The sequence below is a fragment of the Mytilus trossulus genome, chromosome 14 (assembly GCF_036588685.1).
Source record: "Mytilus trossulus isolate FHL-02 chromosome 14, PNRI_Mtr1.1.1.hap1, whole genome shotgun sequence".
NCBI lineage: Eukaryota > Metazoa > Mollusca > Bivalvia > Mytilida > Mytilidae > Mytilus > Mytilus trossulus.
The window spans coordinates 10,976,998-11,003,020 of NC_086386.1; the positions used below are offsets into that span (position 1 = coordinate 10,976,998).

Here is a 26,023-nt window from a genome sequence, read left to right on the forward strand (position 1 = left end):
GTCAATTTGAAATAAATTAAAAAAACATCATTGTTTTCCCATATTTTTTAAGTCTTTAATTCAAATTGTGCAGTATTTCTTTTTTGTTTCAATAAAAATAATACATCATGTACATGGCATGAGTAAAGTTTAAACCAGTTAAGTACCTACATAAGACAAAATTTCAAATAACATTTAATATATCCATCACTTTTCACCCATATTTTTTCTGTGTACAAGCTTTAGTAACCATGTAACCTCAAGTTTCCAAAATATATTATAGGAACACCAAATATAACCAGATGCTCCGCAGGGCGTAGCTTTATACGACCGCAGAGGTTGAACCCTGAACGGTTGGGGCAAGTATGGACACAACATTCAAGCTGGATTCCGCTCTAAATTTGGATTGTGATTAAATAGTTGACACAGCATAGGTTTCTGACACAGAATGAATGTATTCAAATGAACTTAAAATTTTTGTTTTCTCTTAGAGCAATTCACTATGCTGTTGAATATTAATCCTCTCAAAAAAATGTTTGAAGAAATTTTCTTTTTATTTATGAAATTTCAAATGAGAAAAATTTAACCCAATTTTTTATTCACATCCCCCTTTCCCTTATTCCAAAACTAATTTCAATTAAAATATTCTAATGGAGTTTGCAACAATTACTACTCATTTAAATACATGATGTAAAAAAACTGCTTGTTATCACTGAATGGTAAAGATTATTTAAATTTATCAGTTGGTAGTAAAAAGTGAATATACATTGTATATTGTATATAACAAAGATTTAAGTTGATTCTGGACAAAGAAAGATAACTCCAATTAAAACAAATTCTGGCAGATATTTCTTGCTTACTATATTGGACAAAGAAAGATAACTCTTAATTAAAAAAAAATTTGCTATTTCACAATATTGTGAAATTAGATATTTCTCGCCATTGCACAATACTGTGCAATTGAAAAGACTTGCTATTGCACAATACTTAATATAATAATTTTAGATCCTGATTTGGACCAACTTGAAAACTGGGCCCATAATCAAAAATCTAAGTACATGTTTAGATTCAGCATATCAAAGAGGCCCAAGAATTTAATTTTTGTTAAAATCAAACTTAGTTTAATTTTGGACCCTTTGCACTTTAATTTAGACCAATTTTAAAACTGGACCAAAAATTAAGAATCTACATACACAGTTAGATTTGGCATATCAAAGAACCCCAATTATTCAATTTTTGATGAAATCAAACAATGTTTAATTTTGGACCCCGATTTGGGCCAACTTGAAAACTGGGCCAATAATCAAAAATCTAAGTACATTTTTAGATTCAGCATATCAAAGAACCCCAAGGTTTCAATTTTTGTTAAAATCAAACTAAGTTTAATTTTTGACCCTTTGGACCTTAATGTAGACCAATTTGAAAACGGGACCAAAAATTAAGAATCTACATACACAGTTAGATTCGGCATATTAAAGAACCCCAATTATTCAATTTTGATGAAATCAAACAAAGTTTAATTTTGGACCCTTTGGGCCCCTTTTTCCTTAACTGTTGGGACCAAAACTTCCAAAATCAATACCAACCTTCCTTTTATAGTCATAAACCTTGTGTTTAAATTTCATAGATTTCTATTTACTTATACTAACGCTATGGTGCGAAAACCAAGAAAAATGCTTATTTGGGTCCCTTTTTGGCCCCTAATTCCTAAACTGTTGGGACCGAAACTCCCAAAATCAATACCAACCTTCCTTTTGTGGTCATAAACATTGTGTTTAAATTTCATTGATTTCTATTTACTTTAACTAAAGTTATTGTGCGAAAACCAAGAATAATGCTTATTTGTGCCCTTTTTTGGCCCCTAATTCCTAAACTATTGAAAATAAAACTCCCAAAATCAATCCCAACCTTTATTTTGTGGTTATAAACCTTGTGTCAAAATTTCATAGATTTCTATTAACTTAAACTAAAGTTATAGTGCGAAAACCAAGAAAATGCTTATTTGGGCCCTTTTTGGACCCTAATTCCTAAAATGTTGGGACCAAAACTCCCAAAATCAATACCAGCCTTCCTTTTATGGTCATAAACCTTGTGTTAAAATTTCATAGATTTCTATTCACTTTTACTAAAGTTAGAGTGCGAAAACTAAAAGTATTCGGACGACGACGACGACGACGACGACGACGACGACGACGACGACGACGCCAACGTGATAGCAATATACGACGAAATTTTTTTCAAAATTTGCGGTCGTATAAAAAGATTGTTATTATGATTTGAATTCACCCAAAATATAAATGTTTTATGAATCAATTATTTTTTTTTACATAATAAAATGAAGGGTTTAATTTCATTCCACTGTCAAATGCAAGGGAATATATTTTCTACCAATATTTTTTCATATGATCAAAACATGATGTGAGGTACAAGGTTTTGATGGTATTACACCAATTCAAAGAAATTTAGAATTAACAAGATTATTTTAGATGACAATCAGATTAAATAAACTGTCATATGGTAAGATAAATAGGATATGAAGTATCTAAAAAAATAATTTATTATTTAATTACATTATATATCATAAAAAAAGTATACATAGAATCTGTTATACTAATTATTGGCCAATTATATAATCTAAGTTGACAGATTGAAATAAATTAAATATTTATAAAATTCACTGGGCTAAATATTTTTTGAATTAACCAAGATATTTGGAAATTCCTAAATGGATTAAACAAAAATCTGTTTTCACATTTGTATGAATTATAATTGTGAGAATGACAATCCTTTTAATCCAATTAGATAATGTTATATGAGTTAAGGATTAGGTATTGTTCCTAGATAATTGACAATAGTATTGAATAATTAACAACCAATTAAAAGGTACAATACTATATAGGTATGTACTAAGTAAGTAATTAACAGGTAAGAAACCTGTCATCACAGATTAGAGGACTTAGGATAATATAATTCCCATTCCTTAAAACGTTTAATCAGATTATAACTATCTCTTTTATATCCTGGGAATAGTCCCTGATGTTCTTATGAATATTTAATTATTTGTTTCATTAAAAACCTTAACACAGTTTTGTTTTATTATATAATAATACATCAATAGTGGAATTCCAATGTTGTTTGTTTTAATGCAGATTCAATAAATAATTAATAGTGCAATTTAAACTCTAGAAATTCCAACGATACAATATTTTTTCTTCTGTGTCTTAATTTTGTCAGATTGAAAAAAAATATCAGTTCGACAAAAGTTGCTTTACAAAAGATATTACTATGTTTACAAATACAAAAATGTACCTATTAAAAATGAGTATAAAATAGTATAATAATAAAGGTGTTTTACCTTGGGTGACTCTCAGGACAATTTCCCTCCATTTTTTGAATGGACAAGCTAGGTGAGCAGATGTATAGGGCTGATTACTGTTATTGTATGCATTCATTGTAATAGGACACATTACAATAGTAGCCACGTGCTGCCCCCTTAGTCGACAGCTTTTTATCCGCTATAAAATGATGAATTTGAAGTATGAAACTGACTAAAGGTATTATTTTCAGTCAGAAATATAAGACTTGATTGGGTATAAAATAAAACTGGTATCCAAGTGATTTCTTTAGTACTAGAGGTTTAACTCAGAACAGGTTTAATACTTATCAGGTTTCACCCTCTCAAGTGGTTCTACATTCAAGTACTTGTCTAAGTAACAACTGTTAACTATATGTCTGGCATTTTTGGTAATCAAAATGCAGAAAGTTAAAAGAAATTTTCAACTTTGTCTACTGATCTATTTTAGACACTTATCATGTCTTTTAGATTTACATTTGTGAAATATATTGAACGTTATCACAATAAAACTGTTATAATAAGATAAAAATGTGACATCTTTCTATAGGAAGTAGGAAGTGACAACTATCTTTGTCTAAAGATAATTTTAGATGTTAAATCTTAACACTGATTTCTGTGAAGAGTACAAGCCTCTTTAGCATGTCATCACATCTTATTTCCTATCCTGAAAAACGTCCTTTTCAATCCCTGTTATAGACAGAAAAAGGATAAACATACATGTAGGAATGGGGGGTCATAGGGGAGTCTTGTTTCCTATTCTAAACATTGACCAACAACTTGTTCAATTTCTTTGTTACATGACCTGTAGTTATTTGATATCGCAAAATAGAATAGACCTATTCAGAAACACTCAGTTGCATGATGGGGCTAGAGTATTTAGGATGTTTTGATTTGGGAAAGATATTATAAAGAGGATTCTGTGACTTAGCAACACAATGTGGGAAAGATATTATAAAGAGGATTCTGTGACTTAGCAGTTTAATGTGGGAAAGAGGGATTTTAATTGGTTTATTTATGAGAAGATAGGCAGCTATGGTTCCATACATGAAAAATTTTCAATAGCAAAAAAACATGAAACTATAACATTTTATACTAAATCTGTTTCAGAGAAGCAATTTAACCATGTACTAGTAAAATAATCAAATACCCTATAACCGAGAAAGCCTGTTTCAAAGAACCCTAAGGATGAAATATGCACTGTAAAGTGTTGACAAAGTTACAAATACTTGTTGATGATAATTTTGTTTCTATTTGTCTGTGGTAGGTTGGTTGAATAGTTTCCAAACTTTTGTTGAACTATAATTATACCACAATCACTGCAGTTAGTGCTTCAGACAAATGTAAAAAGTCTGTGTGTGTTTGGACGACTTCAAAAGAAAGGCTCATCTATTATTTGTACCCAGTACATTTAATGATATTGAAATAGCTTGTTATTTGAAATGATAAATAAACAATTGTAAGGTGATTTGTTATAGATGTGATAAATGATCTCCCTTTGGCTTTCTCCATAGAAAATCTATTCAATCTCTCAACAAATTGTAACTCAGACTCAAGTGGTTGACAAAACATGAAGGTGACGAAATTATTCAAAAATGGATATAATACAATGATAATAGCCAGTTGGAGCTCGTTGGTAATTAATCAAATAGAAGCTTAATTAGAAACAGTTACAATGATGCACAAAGCAGAAAAATGATGACTTTAAATCAGGCTTAGATCTTCATGGTGGTCACAAACGTTGAACTTTTGATGTCCTTCTATTTGAAAAGAAAGAAATAATGAATCAAGTATGAGTAACTCCCAGTATATATTAGCCACTGTAGCTGAAGATCCATCATCTTTTGGTTTCAATTCCAAAATAATAAATAATCACTGCAGCTTTGTTGTCACTTTTAACTGAGAATTAAAATGAAAAGCTCAGTGATTAAATTAGTTGAAATGCTCAGATATCTGCGTCATTTGCTCCATGTTAGACCTGGGTCTTCTCATTAACAATCAGTACCACATGTACACATCCTTATTTTACAGTAAAGAAATGTTCCAATTAAAGCTGAAATGACAGTGCAGAACTTTATTTCAAACTAAACATGATGATTTGACAACAATTTCAGTAAAAAATGTTGAATAAGAGTGCTTCCAACAGTCAATGGCAGGAGATTTAAATACATAATTTAAATTGCATCATTGACTCTCCCATCAAAACCGTTCAACTGTCATGTTAAAAAACAAACTTTCATCATTAGTTAAGTATAAAAAAATGTAAATCCTGTTGAAGTTTATATTGAAAAGGAGTGTAGCTTTATCTTAGTATTCAATCTGTCTCTCATTCACACTTCTGTTTTTATATACATATATTTTTATAGCAATATAGGTATAGTAGGTACATGTAACAATTCTTTTCCTTGATTTTGTGAGAAGTAGAACTATATCATAGTACTAACACATGAGACATCACAAATTTACTGAAAGGTTTTCAGGTAGGAGATGAAACACCCACACCTAATTACATGAAGATTGTTTATGTACTGACCCTAGTGTTGTCAATGTAGCAGCTCTCTTTAATACTCACACTATACCTAAACTATCAATATTACTGAAGATACTTTTACAGGCACTATATCAAGTTAAATCATGTTTAAATTGTAAAACAAAAAACTATTTAATATTGATTGAATTTGACTGGTTATAATCTGAGTGTTATTTTGCTACTGAATGAACATTTTGACATTTAGAACTATACATCAGGCTGTTACTGGTTTTGTTGTTTCAATTATTTCAGTTTTGTGATATCTGTACGTTGACCTGTAATGGTTTCACTTTTACAAATTGTAACTTGTATGGAGAGTTTTCTCATTGGCACTTATACCACATCTTATTATATCCATTAATACAAATGACTTTATAGAATGGGTTATTATTGAAGGTGGTACTGTGAGTGACCAGTAGTTTCTTACATCATTTTGACTCTGCTAGTTAATAGTTGTCTAATTGTCAATCTTTATCTGCATCATCAGACTGCATGCAACCTTGCATTGCAGGGTTCTAACAAACAACCATTTGTCAATATTTATGTCATATTATAAAAATTAAAATTTCATATATTTTTTTTAAATATTAAGACATAAATAATAGGTTATAAATATTTATGGCCTTTGATCAGCATAATCTTGACTATTTCTTATGAATTATTGAAATGAAATGAAGATTTGAGAATTATATTACATAACATTTGCCATTAATGAATGAAATATGATAAAACTTTCTTTAGATATCTCCATAACTTCATTGAGAAAATGTCATATTTATGTCATATTTAGAAACAGTAGTGGGAGTATTGTTGCAGATTAATGGAATTTGTCTTTTATCTGTCGGCCTGAAGTCGTTCCCAGATAATATTAGTTCAAACATGGGTGGTTCTATATACCCTGATTACTCTTAATTTGTACATAAATATTCTTTCCAGGAATCAAAGATTTATGATATATGAGAAAATCGTGTCTAATTTGGAGATAATTTTTCTCAAAAGTACAAATACATGTATGTGATGTAATTTGCGTTTGTTTTTTAGTTATTTAAAGTTTGATGTCAATTTGTATTTTCAGGCGTTATATCTTACACAGAATACCTCTTCCTTCTTTGTGTTCTAACAAGTAAGTATATTTAATGATCACAATATATTGAGGTCTGTTCTTAGAAAATGGCTATCCCTTTTTTGCGTATATATGAAAAATATTAATGTACATTTGAGAAAAATAAGTCTTTATTAACACTATCTGTTTCAAATCAACTAATCACTTAATTACAAAAAAACAAAAAAAAAGCAAAAAAAATGGTGTTAAAAACTTGGGTATTTTCCACTACAATCAATTGTTTGCGATGTGACACTTGTTCCTTTCATTTATGATAGCGAGTACTTTTATTCAGTCATTTGTATTTAAAATTTCTAGAATTTTAGCATCTGCATATAATTCCCTGGAGTTGTGCATTTTTCTGCTTCCTGAATATTGTATTTAAATAATCATATGTTATAGAATGAAATCAATAGAATTTGAAATGTTACATATTGACATTTCTCAGTTGTTCATAACTGAAGTTAATGTTTTAGATTTCTCACAGGACTATAAAGAGTGACGTTGTATAAATTTGATTCTAACTAATTTGTGTCAGCTATGCATGTTATTAAAATTTCATGAAGTTTCTCTCAGTACACGACTGAAATATTATTGAGTTTTGTGTCTGCAAATCCATTTTCTTCTGGTCTTCAAGATGTTTGAGAAAGCACAGGGAATTCACATTTTTTTAAACGCTGTAATCATGCTTAATTTCTACACTTTGTGTTGGTTGTGATGGGGTTCTGGTAGAGGGAGCTTTAATGAGATAAGGGTCAATGATAATATCTGTGTGGCAGGTTTAATGAGGCTCTGTATACATTAAGTACTGGTTCTGCAGCCAGGTTTTAATATATCACTTTCAACACAGTGAAATCTTTATAATAAGCTTAAATTTTGAAGTATAAACACTTGTGAAATTAGTAAGTGTTCACTCTCTGCAGCCCAAATGAAACTTTTCATTTCTAGGCAAGCAGATACTTTTATATTTGAAGAAGTATTCTTTTGAAGGGTTTTCATCCATTATATAAGTGTAAGTATTAAATTTGTATCATATTATATTCCTTTGTTTTTCCACAATACAGTAAATTGATGAAGTTTACCTTATCAGGGCTTCTTTCCCAGATATCACTGGAATCAATTCATATTTAAAAGGCTCTTATTTTAATTCCACAAATGGAGTTTATGTATTGTAAAGATTTTAAAATCCTTACCCATTATACTGATAAAAGATTAATACGGTAAAGGTCAACCGGCATGAGTCAGGGTCACAGGAGATTATTTCAAGTCCAAATTGCCACTTGTTTAGCTATAGCCCAGAAGGCCAACAGAAAATTACCTGTTAAATGAGTATTGTGAAAAATTAATCGGTCTAGCATCAAATTCTCTTGGCCAAGCTTATAAATATTCATCTTGCGTCTGGTAATAGACAATGATTTGTGGAAGGTGGAGTTAATAAGCAGTGGTCTATAGAATTGTAAGGGCAGGTGTCGGATCACTTACTGAAGCGGAGGGGAGATGTTTCTCATTTATTTTATTCTCTGCTCAATTTTGTTAAAATGTGGTCAGATTTTTGAATTTTAAGTGAACCTATTCAACATTATGGTAAAGAATTTCACCAAAAACCTTTTTATGATTTATTGGTTTAAATGTTAGGGTAACATTACTTGGATGCATGCTGATGTGTGCTTCTATACATTACAGGGCAAATGTCAATCAGGGTCATCTATAGGCTTTCAATATAATGATATTACCTGTCATAATTATGTAATTGTTTAACATTGACAGATGATATGACCTTGAATAGTATCCCATGATGCCTTGGTGGTCTGAAATGCAAGTCTGTTCAAAAATGTATCTCAAACAACAAGATTGCACTCGACACAATAGGTTCATATATAAAGATGATCTTTAAATGTTTTCTTAACATGAAATTTTCTTTTAAATAAGGAAAATTATTTAAAAATATAATTATAAAAGATGAAATTACCTAGAACAATTTATCATGTGGAAAATTAAATTATCAGGCATATGATTAAGAAGTGATAAAAAAAATTCATGTATTTACTTATATATGACTGCATGAAATTTGTTCACTTGATAACTCAGCCAAAATTGAAAAAAATGTACAAATTCTGGCATTCATGTGGAAGAATATTTAAAATTTAAGGTCAAAGGAACAGTTAATGGAACTTAGATTTTATAGTAGAGTAGTATAAATTCATACTTTATGATTTTCTTGTATAATTTTGTAAGTGAGTACTCCTAAGAATGTTTATATTGACCATTAAAGCTTTGGTCAGTTTGTTGAGTATTGGTCAGTTGACTGTTGTTTTGATAACTTGTTTAAAATCAGAACCAAAAGAACAGTCTCTGTTTTGACTTTTGATGTATGAATCTTTTATTTAAAGGAAGTTACAAAACTCAAATGATGTCTTAATTTGTTACTATACATGTACAACCATGTAAAATATATAAAATTGAAAATTCACTTTTTGATTTCATTCACACTTTATAATTAAACTTCTCCATAAATCCTGAATAAAACTTTGTGATGAATGACAAACATGAGTAAGCTCGTCCTGAGTGAACCTTTTCTCTCAGTTCAATGTTTGAGGACAGATGCAGGACCATCTGTTATGGAACTTGTCCCTGGTGGACACCGGTCAATAATTGTCTTCAAACTCCAACATATGGCTAACACCAGCATTCCGATGGTCCACCTGACCTATACATTCCGATACAAAGTCTGTTCATTGAGAAGTGCAGTCATTCATCATTTTATTTGAATCAGTGATTTGAGGAGTTATCAATGAAAGTGGTAGTTTTTAAGATGATTGGGTGTAATTGGTTATTGTAGCGACAGTTCCTTTGTCAGATATGATACTAACATGATTTAGTATTATGTCCTCCAGCTAAAAGTTAGATGCTCTTCTTTTTAACTTTTATGAATGAAAGTTAAATGTCCTGTTGGAAGAATATAATTGTTTTGGTCATAGATAAACAGTTGACCCTTTTAATAAACAACATCATAATATTTTTCATGTCATTGAAAAACTGAAAACTGTGCAATTTTTTTTTCATATCTAAATATAAATGAAAGTTTTTTCCTTAATGATTATGATATGCTCAAGGGGCAATTTTATGAGTGCCCTAGTGCTCCCAGAATGATTTGATATTACTATATTTCAAAAGAATTGAATAACTACTATTTATTTGCATTTTCAGAGTATTCCAATTTTAACGTTTGTTAAAGTTTGATGTTGATAGATCAAGTATCAGAAGTGTACAGATGAAATTAAGATGATGGGTATGATTGTTAATGAGAAAACTCTCCACCAGAGACCAAATAAAACAACTGAATTAAAGTATTATGACCTGGGACAGGCACATATATGCAGAATGTGGCAGGATTAAATATGTTTTTTATGGCACCAACTCCACCCTGCTTATACTTGGGATAGTGGTGTAACAGTTCAACAGAAAAACAAACTATAAAAATTGAAAATGACTTTACTCATTAGAAACAGACAAAGCACACAAAAACTAACTAAAAAAAGTAAAGACACAAAGAACAGATTTGAGAGTAATGAAATTTACATTAACTGAAAGCTATAGCTAATAAAAATTATGCCTCTAAAACTAAGTATAAAAAAGAAGATGTGGATGAGAGAACTCTTCACCAGAGACCAAATGACACACAAATTAACAACTACAGGTCACAGGACAGCCTTCAACAATGAGCCAAATGACAATTGTAAAACTATTCAAACGAGAAAACTATGGTCATTTAACTATGTCATAGTTTTTATTGTAATGGTCTTTTAATGGGTCCCAATAAGCACCAAAGTACAAGTTACATGATCTAGTCAACTCAAGCTTCTATATCTTGTTTTATCATATATTTAGTACAAAATACAGCTATTTTGTATATCTAATAAAGGTTCGTTTTTCCAGTCTGTATCACCTACCCTGTATCGCATACTTCGTATCGCATAGCTAAACCCGTATCGCATACCCCGTATCGCATGGTAAAACCCGTATCGCATACCTTTTTTTTTTTTTTTTTTTTTTTTTTTTATACAGAAAGTCAGTTTTTTGGGTTTTTTTGCTTAAGTAAAAATTTCCTAAAAATAGGTCAATTTTTTGAATGACGTCATTGTTTGGTATGTAACGTCACGAACATCAAGTTTTCATATTGTATATGACGTCACGAACATCAAGTTTTTACAACATATTTTTTGGCACACTAAATGCAACTATAAAAAATACAAAACACTCAAATAAATACAATAATAAACAAAATATTTTCAAAACAACAGATTGTAAGGTAACCCAGGTGCTTCGTATAAATAATTGAGCAGTTATTTTAAGGCTTTGAAACAAGACAAAAGCAAAATTGAAGGTAACACAGTGCTATGGATCAGAAAACAGTTCTGTTGAAATATATGATAAAGCATATAATACATGGCAAAATCCGTATCACATGCCGTATCACCCTCGACCAATATCATCCCTCGGGCCTAAGGGCCCTCGGGCTGATATTGATGTCTCGGGATGATACGACATACGATACGGATTTTGCCATGTATTATTCTCTATATAATACTTTTATATCTTTCTTTGCATCTGTAGTTGCATTGACTGTTCAGTTTCATGAACTTTAAAAAAGTTTTTCTCATGGATAAAGATTTTGGGATAAATTCATCTCAATTCTTCCCTGGTGTGATTGATAGATTTTATATCTCGAGCTTTAGGACCCTTTAATATTCACTATACCAGATAGATACAGAAGAATAGTAAATTGTTTAATGGTAGTTGGCTCCATTGTAGATTAGCACACCTGTCAAGTTAATATACCACAAACTCTACTAATGAGTATGAATCATATATAGAACTAACAAAATAAACATTCAATCTATATATCTATACACTGTATCCATTAACAGTCCCCATGCTTTGTTGACCAACTCTTACCATTAGTGGTTACTGAAATAATTAAAGGGGGGGGAATTTCCCCCAATTAATGGCTCTTAGGTTATGTCACACACCTGAGTATTTAGACAGGTATGCCTTTGATGTTTATGTATCATTTTAAGGCTTCATTAGTTTAAGTTGGTATTTTGCCTAATTTTATCCTTTTTTTAGCAGTTGACTGGATTAACATGATTATAAAATTTAATTATTGTCTCAGTATCAGTAAGAGTTCTTTTTGATAGAATAAGTAATTGGAAAATCTGCATAAATTTACAATAGATAGATTATAAGAAGATGTGGTATGACTGCCAATGAGACAACTCTCCATCCGAGTCATAATTTGTAAATTAAACTATTATAGGTCACAGATCGGTCTTCAACACATTAACCTTAATCTGACTATTCTTATAAATTGTAACTGTTAAAAACAAAAACAACTAAATCATAATTCTTTGTTCAAAAAATTAAATCTTAATGTTACAAAAAATTGCTTAAACTGTACTACTCATTATCTCAAACACTGTAACCTGGCAAAATGTAACAGTTAAAAACCTTAAAATCATTATGTTACAAACCTATAACTTATATTATAACAGTTTTAAAACTTAATTCTATTTTCTGACAGAAAACTGCTGGCAAGACATATTGTAAAACCATATAATACCAGAAGTTCAAACCCGTATTCTGAAGTCTTATAAAAATAGTAAGGTTGATTGTAAAACTAATGGTTAAAATACTTCTATGTTATTGGTTGGGTTGTCACCAATCATAACTAAGTGAATTATGACAGTACTGTAATACATGTATGTACCAATAAAGGTGAAAATGTTAAGACAGGTTTTTTACCAAGTCAGCATAATTATAAATAGAGCTAAAAATTAATAGAAAATTTAGTGCTTTGAAAATGTATATATTTTTAAATATATTATCTTGACTAATTTGAATATAGTTCTGTTGAATTGATTTTTCAAAACATGAAAATCATATATATGGATATAAATTTGAACAGGTTAAGCCTACCTTGAATGTTCTACTGCAGAAGTATAGAATAAAATTCAATCAAGATGACTTTTCCCTCAATTTAAGGACAGCTTTTCACCCTAAGGGAGTTTCTGATGAAAGTTAGCTTCTTAACATTATAATGTAAGATAAAAATAAAATCAGGTAATTTCTACAGGTGAAACAAGGCTAAAAATAAAGTTGATGAAAGTTGTTTTTGTCCATCTATTGTCTGAATTAGGACAGTGTGTGACTGACTGACATTAGTGTAATTATAACATTTTTGATGAAATGATATGTTTAGATTAATGAGTATTTACTATAGAAAGTGACTTTATGAATGACATACCAAAGATATTTCCCATAGAACTATGTTATGTAAGGTTATACTGATATACTTGAGAAATTGATTAGAATACCTGAATATCAAGGTAAAAATAGATTTATATATAGGTATGATCCAATCCTTATAAATGCTTGGGAAGGACATGTCTCAAGATCTGTTATAAGGAAAGGTTAGGATTAGGAATATCAGACAAACACATAACATTTGTTAATTTAAGCATACATTTTACCATAATCTCTTAGTGATCTTTCATGAAATACATGACTTACATGCAATATCAAAGTTGATGATTAAGCAAAATTACCAGTTTATTGTTTTGACAAAAATGGGCTTCAAAAATATTATAATCCTTTAAAAGTAATAAATATGATCATGGGGGTTAAATTCCCCATTATCTTATTTACAGATGAGTTCAACTCTGATTTAAACCATCTTTAAGATTGGCATCTATCGTGTTCCAGTGGTCCCCCAGCTTGTCTGCTTCCTTCACCAATAAAAACTGGCCACCATATAGGGGGATAGAACCTTTATCAGTGATCAGGTAATTTTAAGCTCGGGATTTCGGGATCTGGAAAATCTTATTTACGAATTTCAGGACCTCAGGATTTAGTGTTTTTAAGCCCAGGATTTCGGGATCAGCACCCCTCCTATCCCCCTTCACCATAATAACACCAAGAGTGCTTAAGTGTCAATAAACACCCAAAAATCAATCAATCATAAATTACTTGGGGTTGGTTTATTATGATCTTTTCATAGTTAAAAATGAGGGAAGGAGCAAATATTTGGTAAGCAGTTGCTGCAGACTTGGGTGTTTATGCTAAACTATAATGGGTGCTTTAAGCATCAACATAATAATAAAGATGGAATGATGAAATTTGTGCAATAAATTTAAAATACTTGAGTGTAACCTAGATTCATCAAAGGCATTATCTTGTAGCAACAGATTATAATTTACAGCGGCAGATTTTAACCATGTTTTCTTTTCTGGCATCTCCAAAGTATAATATGAATATACTGGTGCTTATTTTTTTTGTATTTACTATTTCAGGAGTCAATAAGTCTAAGATTATACTATTATGGGACGGCTGTAGAATTCCTTACATTTTAGTCATGATTTTGAGATGTTTTTCGTGTAGGGTCTGAACGTACTGAGTGTACGACAAAAGAATGTAATTTGAACATAACATTAACATTTTCTTTCCTTATAATTTCACTTTGAAGTCGTAAGAAAAATTAAATTGTGAAATTTAATGCTTTAAGTTTAAAAAGTTTTCTATTTTCATGTTTTGTTATTGTATACCTGAGATAATGTTGTGTATAATGGGGATTTAGTAAGTAGTTATACCTGTTGTCTAAAGAGAATTCCTTTTTAGATTAACTCTCAACGTTGAAATCTATACCTACACTATATTTTTTACCATATTTAACAAGGTGGACAAAAACCTTAGGACATGTGTTTACAACAGCGCATTGACTGACCCTTACATTTGAAAGCTGACCCTTATTCTTTTTATGCCCTGGCTGTAGAGGAGGGTGCATTAAGTTTTACCCTTGTCTGTACATCTGCACATCTGCCTCTACCAAATATTACTAAACTTATACACGATGCTTATAACTACAAAAATCAGGCCAATTTTAAATTCTGGTGGCATCACTTTAACCGTTCCAGAGTTATGCCCCTTTACAAAAAAAAAAACTGCTGAAATTTTAGTTTCTGTTTTCTAACTCTAGTTTGCCTCAACCAAATGCTATGGAACTTATACTCCATGCTTATTACCACAACATACAGATCAAGTTTGAATTTTGGGGGCGTCAGTATAACTGTGAAAAGGTTAATACAAAACCGCATCTCATTTTTCCAGAACCGGATAAGACTATATATATCCTGTTTTGTTTATCAAATGAAAAAAATTATGCACAGATCCTATTTTACCAGCAGGTTACAGTGAAAACACATATTTCATTTTTGGAAAGGTGGGCAGATGGCATGAGAAGTGCCTTTTCTAAGGTATTGAAACCATTTGGGACTTACTGATAAAAGATAAAAAGAAAAGAACAAAAATTAATTAAATAGCACTGAATATCAAATGACAACAATTTGAACTTTCTTGTTCATAGAATCGTTTTGAAGATATATAATTCTGTTTGTAAACTGAATTAATCACTGGTATATGACTGTATTGTGGTTGTCTTAAGGTAACACGATACAGAATGACGTTACGCCACGAGTTATCGTTCCTGACGTTATCGAATAACGTTCACACATGTATACAAGCCAATATAGCAGGTTCTGCAAGTACAACGTGATCTTAAATAATAAAAAAAAAACATTTTGGTAACTATGTGACATTTTTAACGGAAACTTTTTCTAGACGCAGAGTGCCAAGATTTTTTATGCAATACGTAACAGTTAACTTATTTGACATAGATTGCTTTATAGTTTTCCGGCAACTCTTCTGCTCATTGTTAACCTTTACAAATGTATTACTTTACTTTTAATCATTTTGTTTCTTGAATATTTAAGCATCTGCAAGATTTATCTATATATATGTTCTTATGAATAAAAGACTCAGTGTTGTCACTTTATTTTATTCTTGGTTTATTTTTGCAATAAATACTTATTCATGATGCAATATACCCCCATTTTTCAGTGTCATTCCAAATTTACTTAACCATAATCCCGGAACGCCTCTTTTACATAACCTATCACTTGTTTTTATTATTATTTTGTTCTCGCCTATACATGGAACATGCATGATCTATTTGCCACTTGACGTAAAGCAAACAGCAATCAATGCTACAATTTACAACCGTCACTTGAAACTTTAGTTGTTAAAATTCAAATCGATGCCTCTATTTTTTCTAATTAAAAGAAATCGACAAAGTTTACGAACATTTACGCCAAAAAGAAATATCTACGTTACCGCTTGCTCATTATGGAAGCGGGGTAACATGAGACTAGTAAAAGTACAAGTATAAATAAAGCAAACAATTAAATTGAAAATTTTATTTGTACAACAGTTGGCTGTTATAATGATAAATGGAGATATGGGATATGCAATTTATAAGAAAGCAACATCTGGAGCCAAGGCTCAGTGTTGAAGACCGTACATTGACCTATAATGGTTTACTTTTTTAAATTGTTATTTGAATGGAGAGTTGTCTCATTGGCACTCACACCACATCTTCCTATATCTACTTAACGACATCAAAACATCAAAGTATATGTAGTATAAGTATCACACTAACATTCCAGTCTCTAGTACATATTTGTTTAAGTCTTAAAACTTTTATTCCTCGGTAGAAAATTAAAACCATATTGAAATAAGGCGGTGCGGTAGAATTGCCAATTTATCAACTTTCCACCAAAGACAAAATGACGGAAATGTTAGTTCGCTAACATTGCTACTTCATTCTAGATCTCCAAATAACTATTCCATTATATGAACTCGATATTAAAAAATATGTTTTGTCGCCAAAATCCTAATAGGCACGTATCATCATATTGTGTCATTTGTGTCCTTTCAACCGTCAATCCCACACTTTTATTTGTAGAACAGTTGGCTGTTATAATAATAAATGGAGATATGGGATATGCAATTTATAAGAAAGAAACATCTGGAGTATAGGGTGTATACTGCTAATTATTTAGCACTACAGTCTTTTTGCTTCGGGTTTAAAATATGTACATGGTGTTACAACTTATATTGAAGCTGCGCATATCGTCTGGATTTTCTTTATTTTTTGTTCATGACAGGTTGCTTGATTTAAAAAGGCATTTTGATAAAATATAAAAGGCACGCAGAGTTCAGACAACGGTTTACATCTCCTACATGTGGAATTTCAAGCAGGAACCTTTATATTTCGCAGTTTGTTTTACTTATAAGGAATGCAAATCTCAAGATTTGTTTTGTAAATAATTTTCCACAAATGACAGACATTTGGTGGAATGTTGCTTACAGTTTGCAATGTTTGTCTTACTTGCTGAGCAACCAACTGACACATTTACACCACACAGAGTACGCTATACTTATGTGTGTAGCAAATTAAGAATATGATTGAGTTCTGAAATTTCCTTTGAGTTAGTTATTTTATTTTTTAAAATGTGTATTTTATCAGGATCATAATTTCCACAACTAACAGAGTGTTCAACCTTTTTGACTGGTGCATCAAATGTGTCTTTTATAAACAACTGTTTTCAAAATTGTATTGTATCGTCCCGAACATGCATGATCAAAAAGGATGGAGTTAAAAACTCAGTTATTTAAAAAAATCACACGTGAAATTTCTCATGTTATTTCCACGTGAGCTTTACAAAAATAGGAAGGTATTTTTCATGATTTTGATTAAATTTTAGAATAAAGATATTATTTGAATAATCTTATTTAAAAAAATTACGTGAATTTAACGTGTACCTATTTCCGGTGATTCATTCATGAACTAGTCTAAAGATTCACGTGGAACTAACCACTTCAAGCAAGTTTCAAGTATATATAAAAAAGAAGATGTGGTATGACTGCCTTTGAATGAGACAACACTCCACAAGAGACCTAACTGACACAGAAATTAACAACTATAGGTCATCGTATGGCTTTTAATGATGAGAAAAACCTATACCGCATAGTCAGCTCAGATAAAAGGCCCCAAAATGACAATGTAAAACAATTCAAACGAGAAAACTAACGGCCTTATTTATATATAACAATGAACGAAAAACAAATATGTAACACATAAACTAGGTTGGTCGCCTCCGCAAAACATTCAGTATGACCTCGGAATATACAAATATTAACCAAGAATTTCAATAACGGACTACACATAAACAAACGACAACCACTGAATTACAATATGCTCGTTTGGTGTGAAAATCAGACAAAATTAATATTAATTCATTTGAGTGAAATTTCTATGAGCGGGACGAAATATTTCATATTGCATTACTAGGAAATTTACGACACCCGACAGGGGAAATGAAAATAAAATAAACACCATTTAGATTCCGACACACATTTTGTTAAACCATTTTTCTGAGTAGGAATAACGTTACGTTCTGTATTCAATAACGTCAAACGTTTTAGGCCAAATTCTAAGGATATCAATCAACTTTGAAGCCATTTATCTCAAAAACAAGGATGGTGACATATAATTTTCTATACGTGTATGGATTCAGTATGCAATCCTGGATATTATGTTAGTTTTTTGTTTTTCTCCGTATATCAGAACATAGCCATCCATTGGGAAATCTAAAAAGGTAAGCCGAAAAATGGCCATTTCCCCTATATACCTAAGTAAATTTGTCGCCAAAATTGACGTTTTCTTTTGAAAATACCAAGAAAACAAAAATGGTGACCCCCATTTTTTATTACATATTCCGATGTAACTCGATTCAAAGAACACGTGTGCCAAAAAGTTTGGAAATCGGGAGATATGCCATTCGGTATCGTGTTACCTTAACAAAAAAACATTGAAAGTTTTAGAAAGGTAGTCGTTTTAATATCTATGGATAAGAGCAGGTTTGGTGTCATGCTTGAAGAAAGAAAATAGCTGAGAATTAAAGAACTTTGAGTATCTAGTGATGCACTTGTTACTCCTTTGTACTAACTGTTTTGTCTAGATAAGTATGGTTTTATGGTGCACAATATTGTATATGTCAATTTAAAGAGGATCTACAAATTTCAGTCATTATTTTTACACTGGAAAATTCTTTCCCATTCATAAAAATACCTGGTTTGCATTGTTGCTTGAAATTCTGTGGTAACTTTTAGAAAGAGTTAAATATTGAAGCAGAAAAACCACAAACTAAAATGATTTGATTCAAGGTTATTAAAGAAATATCATAACTTAACATCTCTGTAATGAGCCTTGAAAAACTGGAATTTCTATCAAAATCTTAAATTAGAAATTTATCACCACCTTATCATAGAACTGTCTGACTTGGCTTCTATCAGCCTCCATGTAGATGTTTTTTGTCAGAAGCACAGCATTAAACAGTTCACTACATTAAAACGATTGAGCTCTAGTAGGGAACCAACCGAGACGATTAATTCAGTGACAATTTACAGATACTATATCTAAAACATCAAAACACATGCTGGGCAAGAAAAAAATGTATTTACACAAAAAGTTTAAACATGTTTCTCCTCTGTTTTCTCCGTACAGTAGCCTGGGATAGTACTTTCTGCTTTTAATTTACCATGACATTGTATTTGAGCATTGATTCCCATGCAAACATATTTATAATAAGGATGCTAATAATTTTTGATAAAGTTGTAACATGCAGCATGCTGATTAGTACCTTCCCTGTTAAAGATAAATGTGCTGCTTTCTTCCTTTCTTAATTCAAACTCAATACATATATGATGTGTTTTTATACAGCGACCATACCTAAGTATTTCAGTGCAATATCTGCAATGAGTTTTAGTGCATACAAAAAGAACTTGAAAGACATGATGATTTTTTGACATGGCTTAAATGGTGATGTGGGACAGCAACCAAAGGCCCCAAAATGCCAAATGTTAAACAATTCAAACAAGAAAACTAACAGGCTTATTTATGTACAAAAAATAAATAAAAAAGGAACAAATATATTTTTGTAACACATCAACAAAGGACAACCACTGATTAACAGGTTTCTCACTTGGGACAGGCCTATATACATACAGAATTAAGTTAAGTTGACAAATAAGAGGTTCAAATGTACTATTTAAACTTTTGGTAATTGCAGGAAAAAATTGCTGTTTTAATTCATGATGAGAGCTATTTACAAGAGTATTTTAAATTTTTATTAGTTATTCAAATATTTAATGAATTGCCGAAAGAATGGATTTAAATTGATCTTAAAAATTTCATTTATAACTATATATTGATCTCTGTGGAATTCAATTCATATCTTGCATATTTGAAATGCAGACGAAATGTGAAGATTGGAAGTAAAATAGATCATGCCAATATAATAGTGTGACTTGGGATGGGTACCTCAAAATGGAGACATGATTATTGTATTGCTAAAAGTTCACCGCTTACTTTGCAGATCTGATAGTTTGTCATAAAATATTGTAAATGCAAATGTCACTGTTTGTATTTTGAATCTGACTTAAAGATTAGAACTCAAAGAACTGTTTCAAAATATTCTTTGGTGTGCAGCATAATACTATATAATACATCCAAATAATTTTATGATAAATAGTCAATATATTTTTTTTAGATACAACCTTTTTGTGAATAAATGCTTGATGAAAAAGAGATACTAATACCACAGAATGTTACTGTATAAGCAAAAATTCATTAACAAAATTTGGAGAATATGTCTAATATTGGCGGCTGAATAATAATCAATGAATGAGCATTTAATTAATTTGTTATCACATTCAGAGTAAGGATGATGATGAATCTCTCAAAGGATATAAAATAGAACAAGTTGCAATCAATTAGCAGATAAACTTCCAACATTGCATGTTAAAAAAAAGGGGGATTAAAAAACTGGGTTGACATCCCTATTGTTATGTGTTTTATTGTTATTTTTTTTCAATATTTCCAATTTGTCAACATTGAAGGTTGGCATAACTCCAGCAATGTCTCTTCTCTTAGGTTCCAGTGGAATGTTTCTTACTTTTAAACTTCTACCTACAGATTATGACTACAAAGCCTACATAGAAATGAATTATAAGTTTAGATAGATGGGTTTTACCCTCATTTAAGATTCAATCTACACACACAGCCAGTGGTTTTCAATTATAAGTATATTGCTCAGTACTTGAGGGTGGGAGAGTGGATAGAAAGTGGAAACAGTAGAATGTGTCGAGTAATATTGCATCGGTGAGATTGATGATTATGTTTTGTGGTTTTGGTATACTCTGGTCTATAAGTTTAGTGAATAGAAATGATAATATACAGTGAATTGGTTCTATCTATCAAATGTATTGTCAGTACAGTGTTATCTAGTTAAAAATCAGAATTTACCTGAATCAAATTACATACCTCACTTACCATTATACTTATATACCCTTTATTTAATCATCGAAGCAGCTAGGTATAATAGCTGATCAAGAATTATTTTAATTTGTTTCACTTCTCATATTTCAGTTAGTTCATTATTAGAGATTTATACTCAAAATAAGTCCATATGAAATGAAATTTTTCAGTCATCCATTAATTTATTACAATATGTGGAGGGGGGCTCCAGTCATGCTTCAGTGATTCCCTTTATAATCAAGTCCCCATGCCCCCTGGATCGGCCTATGCATCATGAAGATCCTCCTTAGGATTCTTCAGTCTTACGTTTCAAACCTGTAATGATTTCTATGTCACTCCACTGCTCAATATTAACCTCTATTGTAAAAATAATTATCTTTAAGGGGGTCTCAGATAATAGCACAATACCCTTTCCAATTGAAACACAGACTGGTGTTCACTATACATGTAAATAAACTTCTTAGATCATTCACTGGGGCCTCTTGTATCTAAAAAGTAACTCAAACATGGTGTAAACATATGTCTAAAAAAACAAAACAAAAAACTCAGTATACTTACATCCCCTGTCTTCTTAGCTATTGAATCAAAATATAACAAGATTGTATTGATTAAAATGGAAATTACTTGCGTAAAGTCTATAATTGAAATGAAAATTTACCGTCATCAATGTATAAAGTTTATATATATAGTGATGATTATGAAATCCTTTCAATTATTCGTAACACTAAGGAATATAAGGTAGAGATCAAGGAAAAGATCAAAATGTTATAGGATTTTCTAAAGAAGTAAAATTACAATATTTGTATTACACAAACAGGAACAAAATTTCAGGGAATAAATCAGATTTTCATTACAATAGGCGATCTGCTTGGGGAATTTAGAAGGTTATCTTACATTGTTCTTTTTATACATTGAAGATGTGGCGTATTACAAAGGATATCTTGTACTATAGTGAGACAAAGTAGAGAAATAAAACGTCTCACACAATGGTTTCTATATACTGTTAACTTATTTTTTGGTAAATGAATTAAGTGCATATTTGTAATTTTAACCTTGATAAACTGCATTACCTATAAATAAATGAGAAAATTAATGCTAATTCTGTAACTAAAGTATTTAATTTTTCCTAATGTTGAACTGCACCTCCTTTAATAAAATGGCTGATGTTAAAAGGGGGACCTGTGAGGTCAAGTTTAACAGTAGTTACATTGAAATACAAATTTATCATCAGGAGTAAATGGCATTTGAACAATATAAATCATACTCATAACACATTCTCTGATGGAGGAATGTTAATATACTGATTTGACTTAGATAATACCAGACTGATGGGTGTTAGTCATGTTATAACATGGAAGGGTACATCTTCTTGTCAAAGATATATATTGAAAAGGCATTCACTGTTTAGCATAACTTTATAAAGATAACGTCTTGGTAGTCGAGTAGTCCAAGAAGTTACTACTGTAATCACTATAGCAAGTCAACACTGAAGCTGTGAGCTTGTACCCTGCTCATGGGAGTGCACTCACTGTGAGTCTGTACCCTGCTCACCGGAGTGCACTCACTGTGAGTTTGTACCCTGCTCATGGGAGTGCACTAAACTCTAATTTTAACTGACTTGGATTGTCAGTTTTCCTATTGAAGGGTGTTGTTTGATCTGAGCACTCAGGCTTCCTCCACCAAAAGTCCAAATGTGGTGATTGAAAGTGGTGTTAAAATACAAAAAAAAATCAAATCAACTTATTATTTATAGTTTGGCTTTTTAATTGGTTGACATTATTGTACAATGTATAGATTTGTTATAAATAAAGGCAACAGTAGTATACCACTGTTCAAAATTCATACATCGATAGAGAAAAAAACAAATCCGGGTTACAAACTAAAACTGAGGGAAACGTATCAAATATATAAGAGAACTAAGACACAACAGAAACACAACACCAAGATGTAACACACACAGAAACAAACTATAATGTAACAAATGCCATTTTCCTGACTTGGTACAGGGCATTTTATGAAAAAATGGTAGTCTAGTACTTGTAGTGAGATGTTTGAAAAATAATCTTCTGAGTTACTTGAAATATTTTCTAAAATTATAAGAATTGAAAGCTGTCATCATAATTGTACTAATTTAGAGAATTTATTCAGTGTCATCATTTTTTGGTTCAATCTATAATTCCCATCAGATATTGGTAAACTTTGGAATCCCTAAGACAGTGTAATGATGCATGGACCAAATTATATGGTTAATTTAAACCTAATCAGCCTAAAAATGCACTCAATATGACCTAAATATGAAAGAAAATATTGAGGTCATGTATGATCAAAGTTTTAAATGTTTTACAATATTTTTTATGTCTTAAGAATTTGTTAATAAGAGAGTAAAATGACATACATAATTTAAGAATTGAATTTTTTAAATTCATTATATAAAAGTACAACTAAAAGTTGGGCCATAAAAAGTATTAATGGTTTTGACATGATTCTCTTCCATTTCCGACAAGTTTATTTTACTGATATTAATTTTGCTACTATATATTTAACATAAGATAAATGCTTGCTAGTTTCCTGTTATCCACATGAGGACATCCACATTTTACTAAAACAATTTATATAAGAAAGGCATACAACGTTTTATTTTAGGTGTTTTTCATCTTTTTTTACTGTTTTGAAAGTGTTAGAGATTTTTTTTTAATCATTACACAACAAGAATAAGAACATGGCTTTTTTTACAAAACAAAAGAATAATATGTTTAAGATATAATTTGTTATATGCCATGCTCTGAATATATTTGTTTAGACATTGCTTTGTAGGTATAACATTTGTCAGTATCAGATTTATACCAAGTGTAGCAATTTTTGGATAGAGTGGATTGTATGTTGAAATATTTTGATTCAGATGGGAAAATTATAAACTTTTGTACTTGCAGACCTTTGTTTCTAAAGGCTGCCATTTTGATTGGACGAAGAAAAATACTCGAGAAAAAACCAACTGTTTCATTACAAGAAAATAAACAGATACATATAATAGATATAGGAAGATGTGGTGTGAGTGCCAATGAGACAAGACATGATGACACAGTACATCACCCTCAACAATGATCAAAACCCATTCATAATTTAACTTTTTTATAAAGTTTATAACTGATTTAGTTATTTTATTTGATAATTTGCCATGCATGTCAGAACTATATGATAAAGTGATTAATACATGGCGTTTTCCATATTTGCCCAGGTATCATCCCTTGACCTCAGTCTCAGGCTGATATGGGGGTCTCTGGATGATACCCAGGCTGATATGGAAAAGGCCATGTATTAATCTCTATATATCAAATGGGTGTTACACAGGCACAAGTGTATCTACTACATAGGCAGCAACTATTTGGTCTTTCCTCTTCCAGTATACGGCCCACATAGATTATTTGTTGTAAATTAAACATTTTGATTCCCATTCCAGGATGAAAATTTAAGGGACTGAATTTTTCGGCTTTCCCTAAACACCATTCGTGAGTATGGTCTTGAGGAAAGGATGATAGTCCATCGGAAGGGGACGATAAATGGCAGACCCATGTAAAGAAAGAGCCATATTTCTTGCATGTGTAAGACACCCTTGTATATTTCCGAAAAGAGCAGGCTAATGCAGCCACAAGGCTGAGCACTTGCACCCGCAAAGTGGAAAAGGATTAATAAAAGTTGCAAAACTTGTTTCCGAATCCACTATAGATAAATATGTTTAATCTAAACATTTTATGAAATTTATAGTCAATGCTTTTTATCTTATTTTGATTTTTACCTTGTTCTCATTACAGAACCAAAGTCTGGTTTCCGGATAGCATTCAACATGTTTGATACAGATGGTAACCAGATCGTGGATAAAAAAGAATTTTTAGTTGTACGTATTAACTGGCACAAGTATTTTACATATTACAATCTATAACGTTTACAAGGTCTCTACTTTATTTTTTTTCTGATCTTGCAACTCATTCAGTAACTTGTTTTGCTTTGCAGATGTCACTTTTTTCGAAATTTTCCATCAAATTATGAACAAAGAGTGCTCAAAGGGAGGCAATTCTTACAAACCTACTTTGATAGCTTATGAATGAAATAAAATAAAAAGTTGATATTTAAATATGTTTTACAGCCCTTGCTTTACATTAAAACTTAATTATAACTCTAATGCAGGTGTCCTGTTCAATTAAATAAATATGTGAACATTTATCTGATAAGTAGTTTCTCTTAAAGTTAATTATTGAATTTACATTCCATAAACTTTTTTATATAGATGATTAAAATTGCTCAAATATTCTAAACTTTAGTCTACTAATTTTAATTGTCATTATCTAAATTTTGTAAATGTATTCATGGAAAAATGAAATCATGAAATTTTTTACTATGGATTTATTCATTAATCAAGTTTATTATCTAATGACCGAGATGTATTTTGAATTTTGACAATTACTTTTGTGTGTTAACATAGGGACTTTGTATATTAGCATAGAAAGTCCCTGGTAAACAGTCTATCTTGATTCTACTATACACTGTATTACCTAGAGGGTAAATTGGGGTTTTTTTTAATTTTTTTTTTATTGAATTATCAAACTTCTTTTCAAAATTGTTTTTTCTGCAGTAACAAATTTCTACATTTGAAACGATTGCAAACCCAATATATCGGTGACTGCAAGGTTACATATTTTACTGGTAAATCAGAGTTTTAAGATCCTACTTTTTATGTGATAAAGGGAACTGATATATAGCTTCTATTCATGTTGATCAACAATACAGTGATAG

At 30.8% G+C, this 26,023-nt stretch overlaps 2 protein-coding genes across 10 annotated transcripts in view; one reads left to right on the top strand and one right to left on the bottom strand.

The window, feature by feature from the left end:
- LOC134695583 (uncharacterized) overlaps nt 1-21,811 on the bottom strand; it is a 57,927-nt gene extending 36,116 nt beyond the window's left edge. The window contains exon 1 of one of the 2 annotated variants that reach the window (XM_063556855.1): nt 21,794-21,811. The gene's annotated coding sequence lies outside the window, so the exon portion shown is untranslated. Of the gene's footprint in view, nt 1-12,939; nt 13,048-21,793 lie in introns of those variants that run through there. The other variant, XM_063556852.1, reaches the window with a different exon arrangement.
- LOC134695582 (calcium uptake protein 3, mitochondrial-like) overlaps nt 1-26,023 on the top strand; it is a 71,605-nt gene that overhangs the window by 28,044 nt on the left and 17,538 nt on the right. For all 8 annotated transcript variants that reach the window (XM_063556843.1, XM_063556846.1, XM_063556849.1 and 5 more), the window contains exons 4-5: nt 6,937-6,984; nt 25,045-25,127. In XM_063556843.1, coding sequence (XP_063412913.1) covers nt 6,937-6,984; nt 25,045-25,127 — 131 coding nt within the window. The remainder of the gene's footprint in view (nt 1-6,936; nt 6,985-25,044; nt 25,128-26,023) is intronic.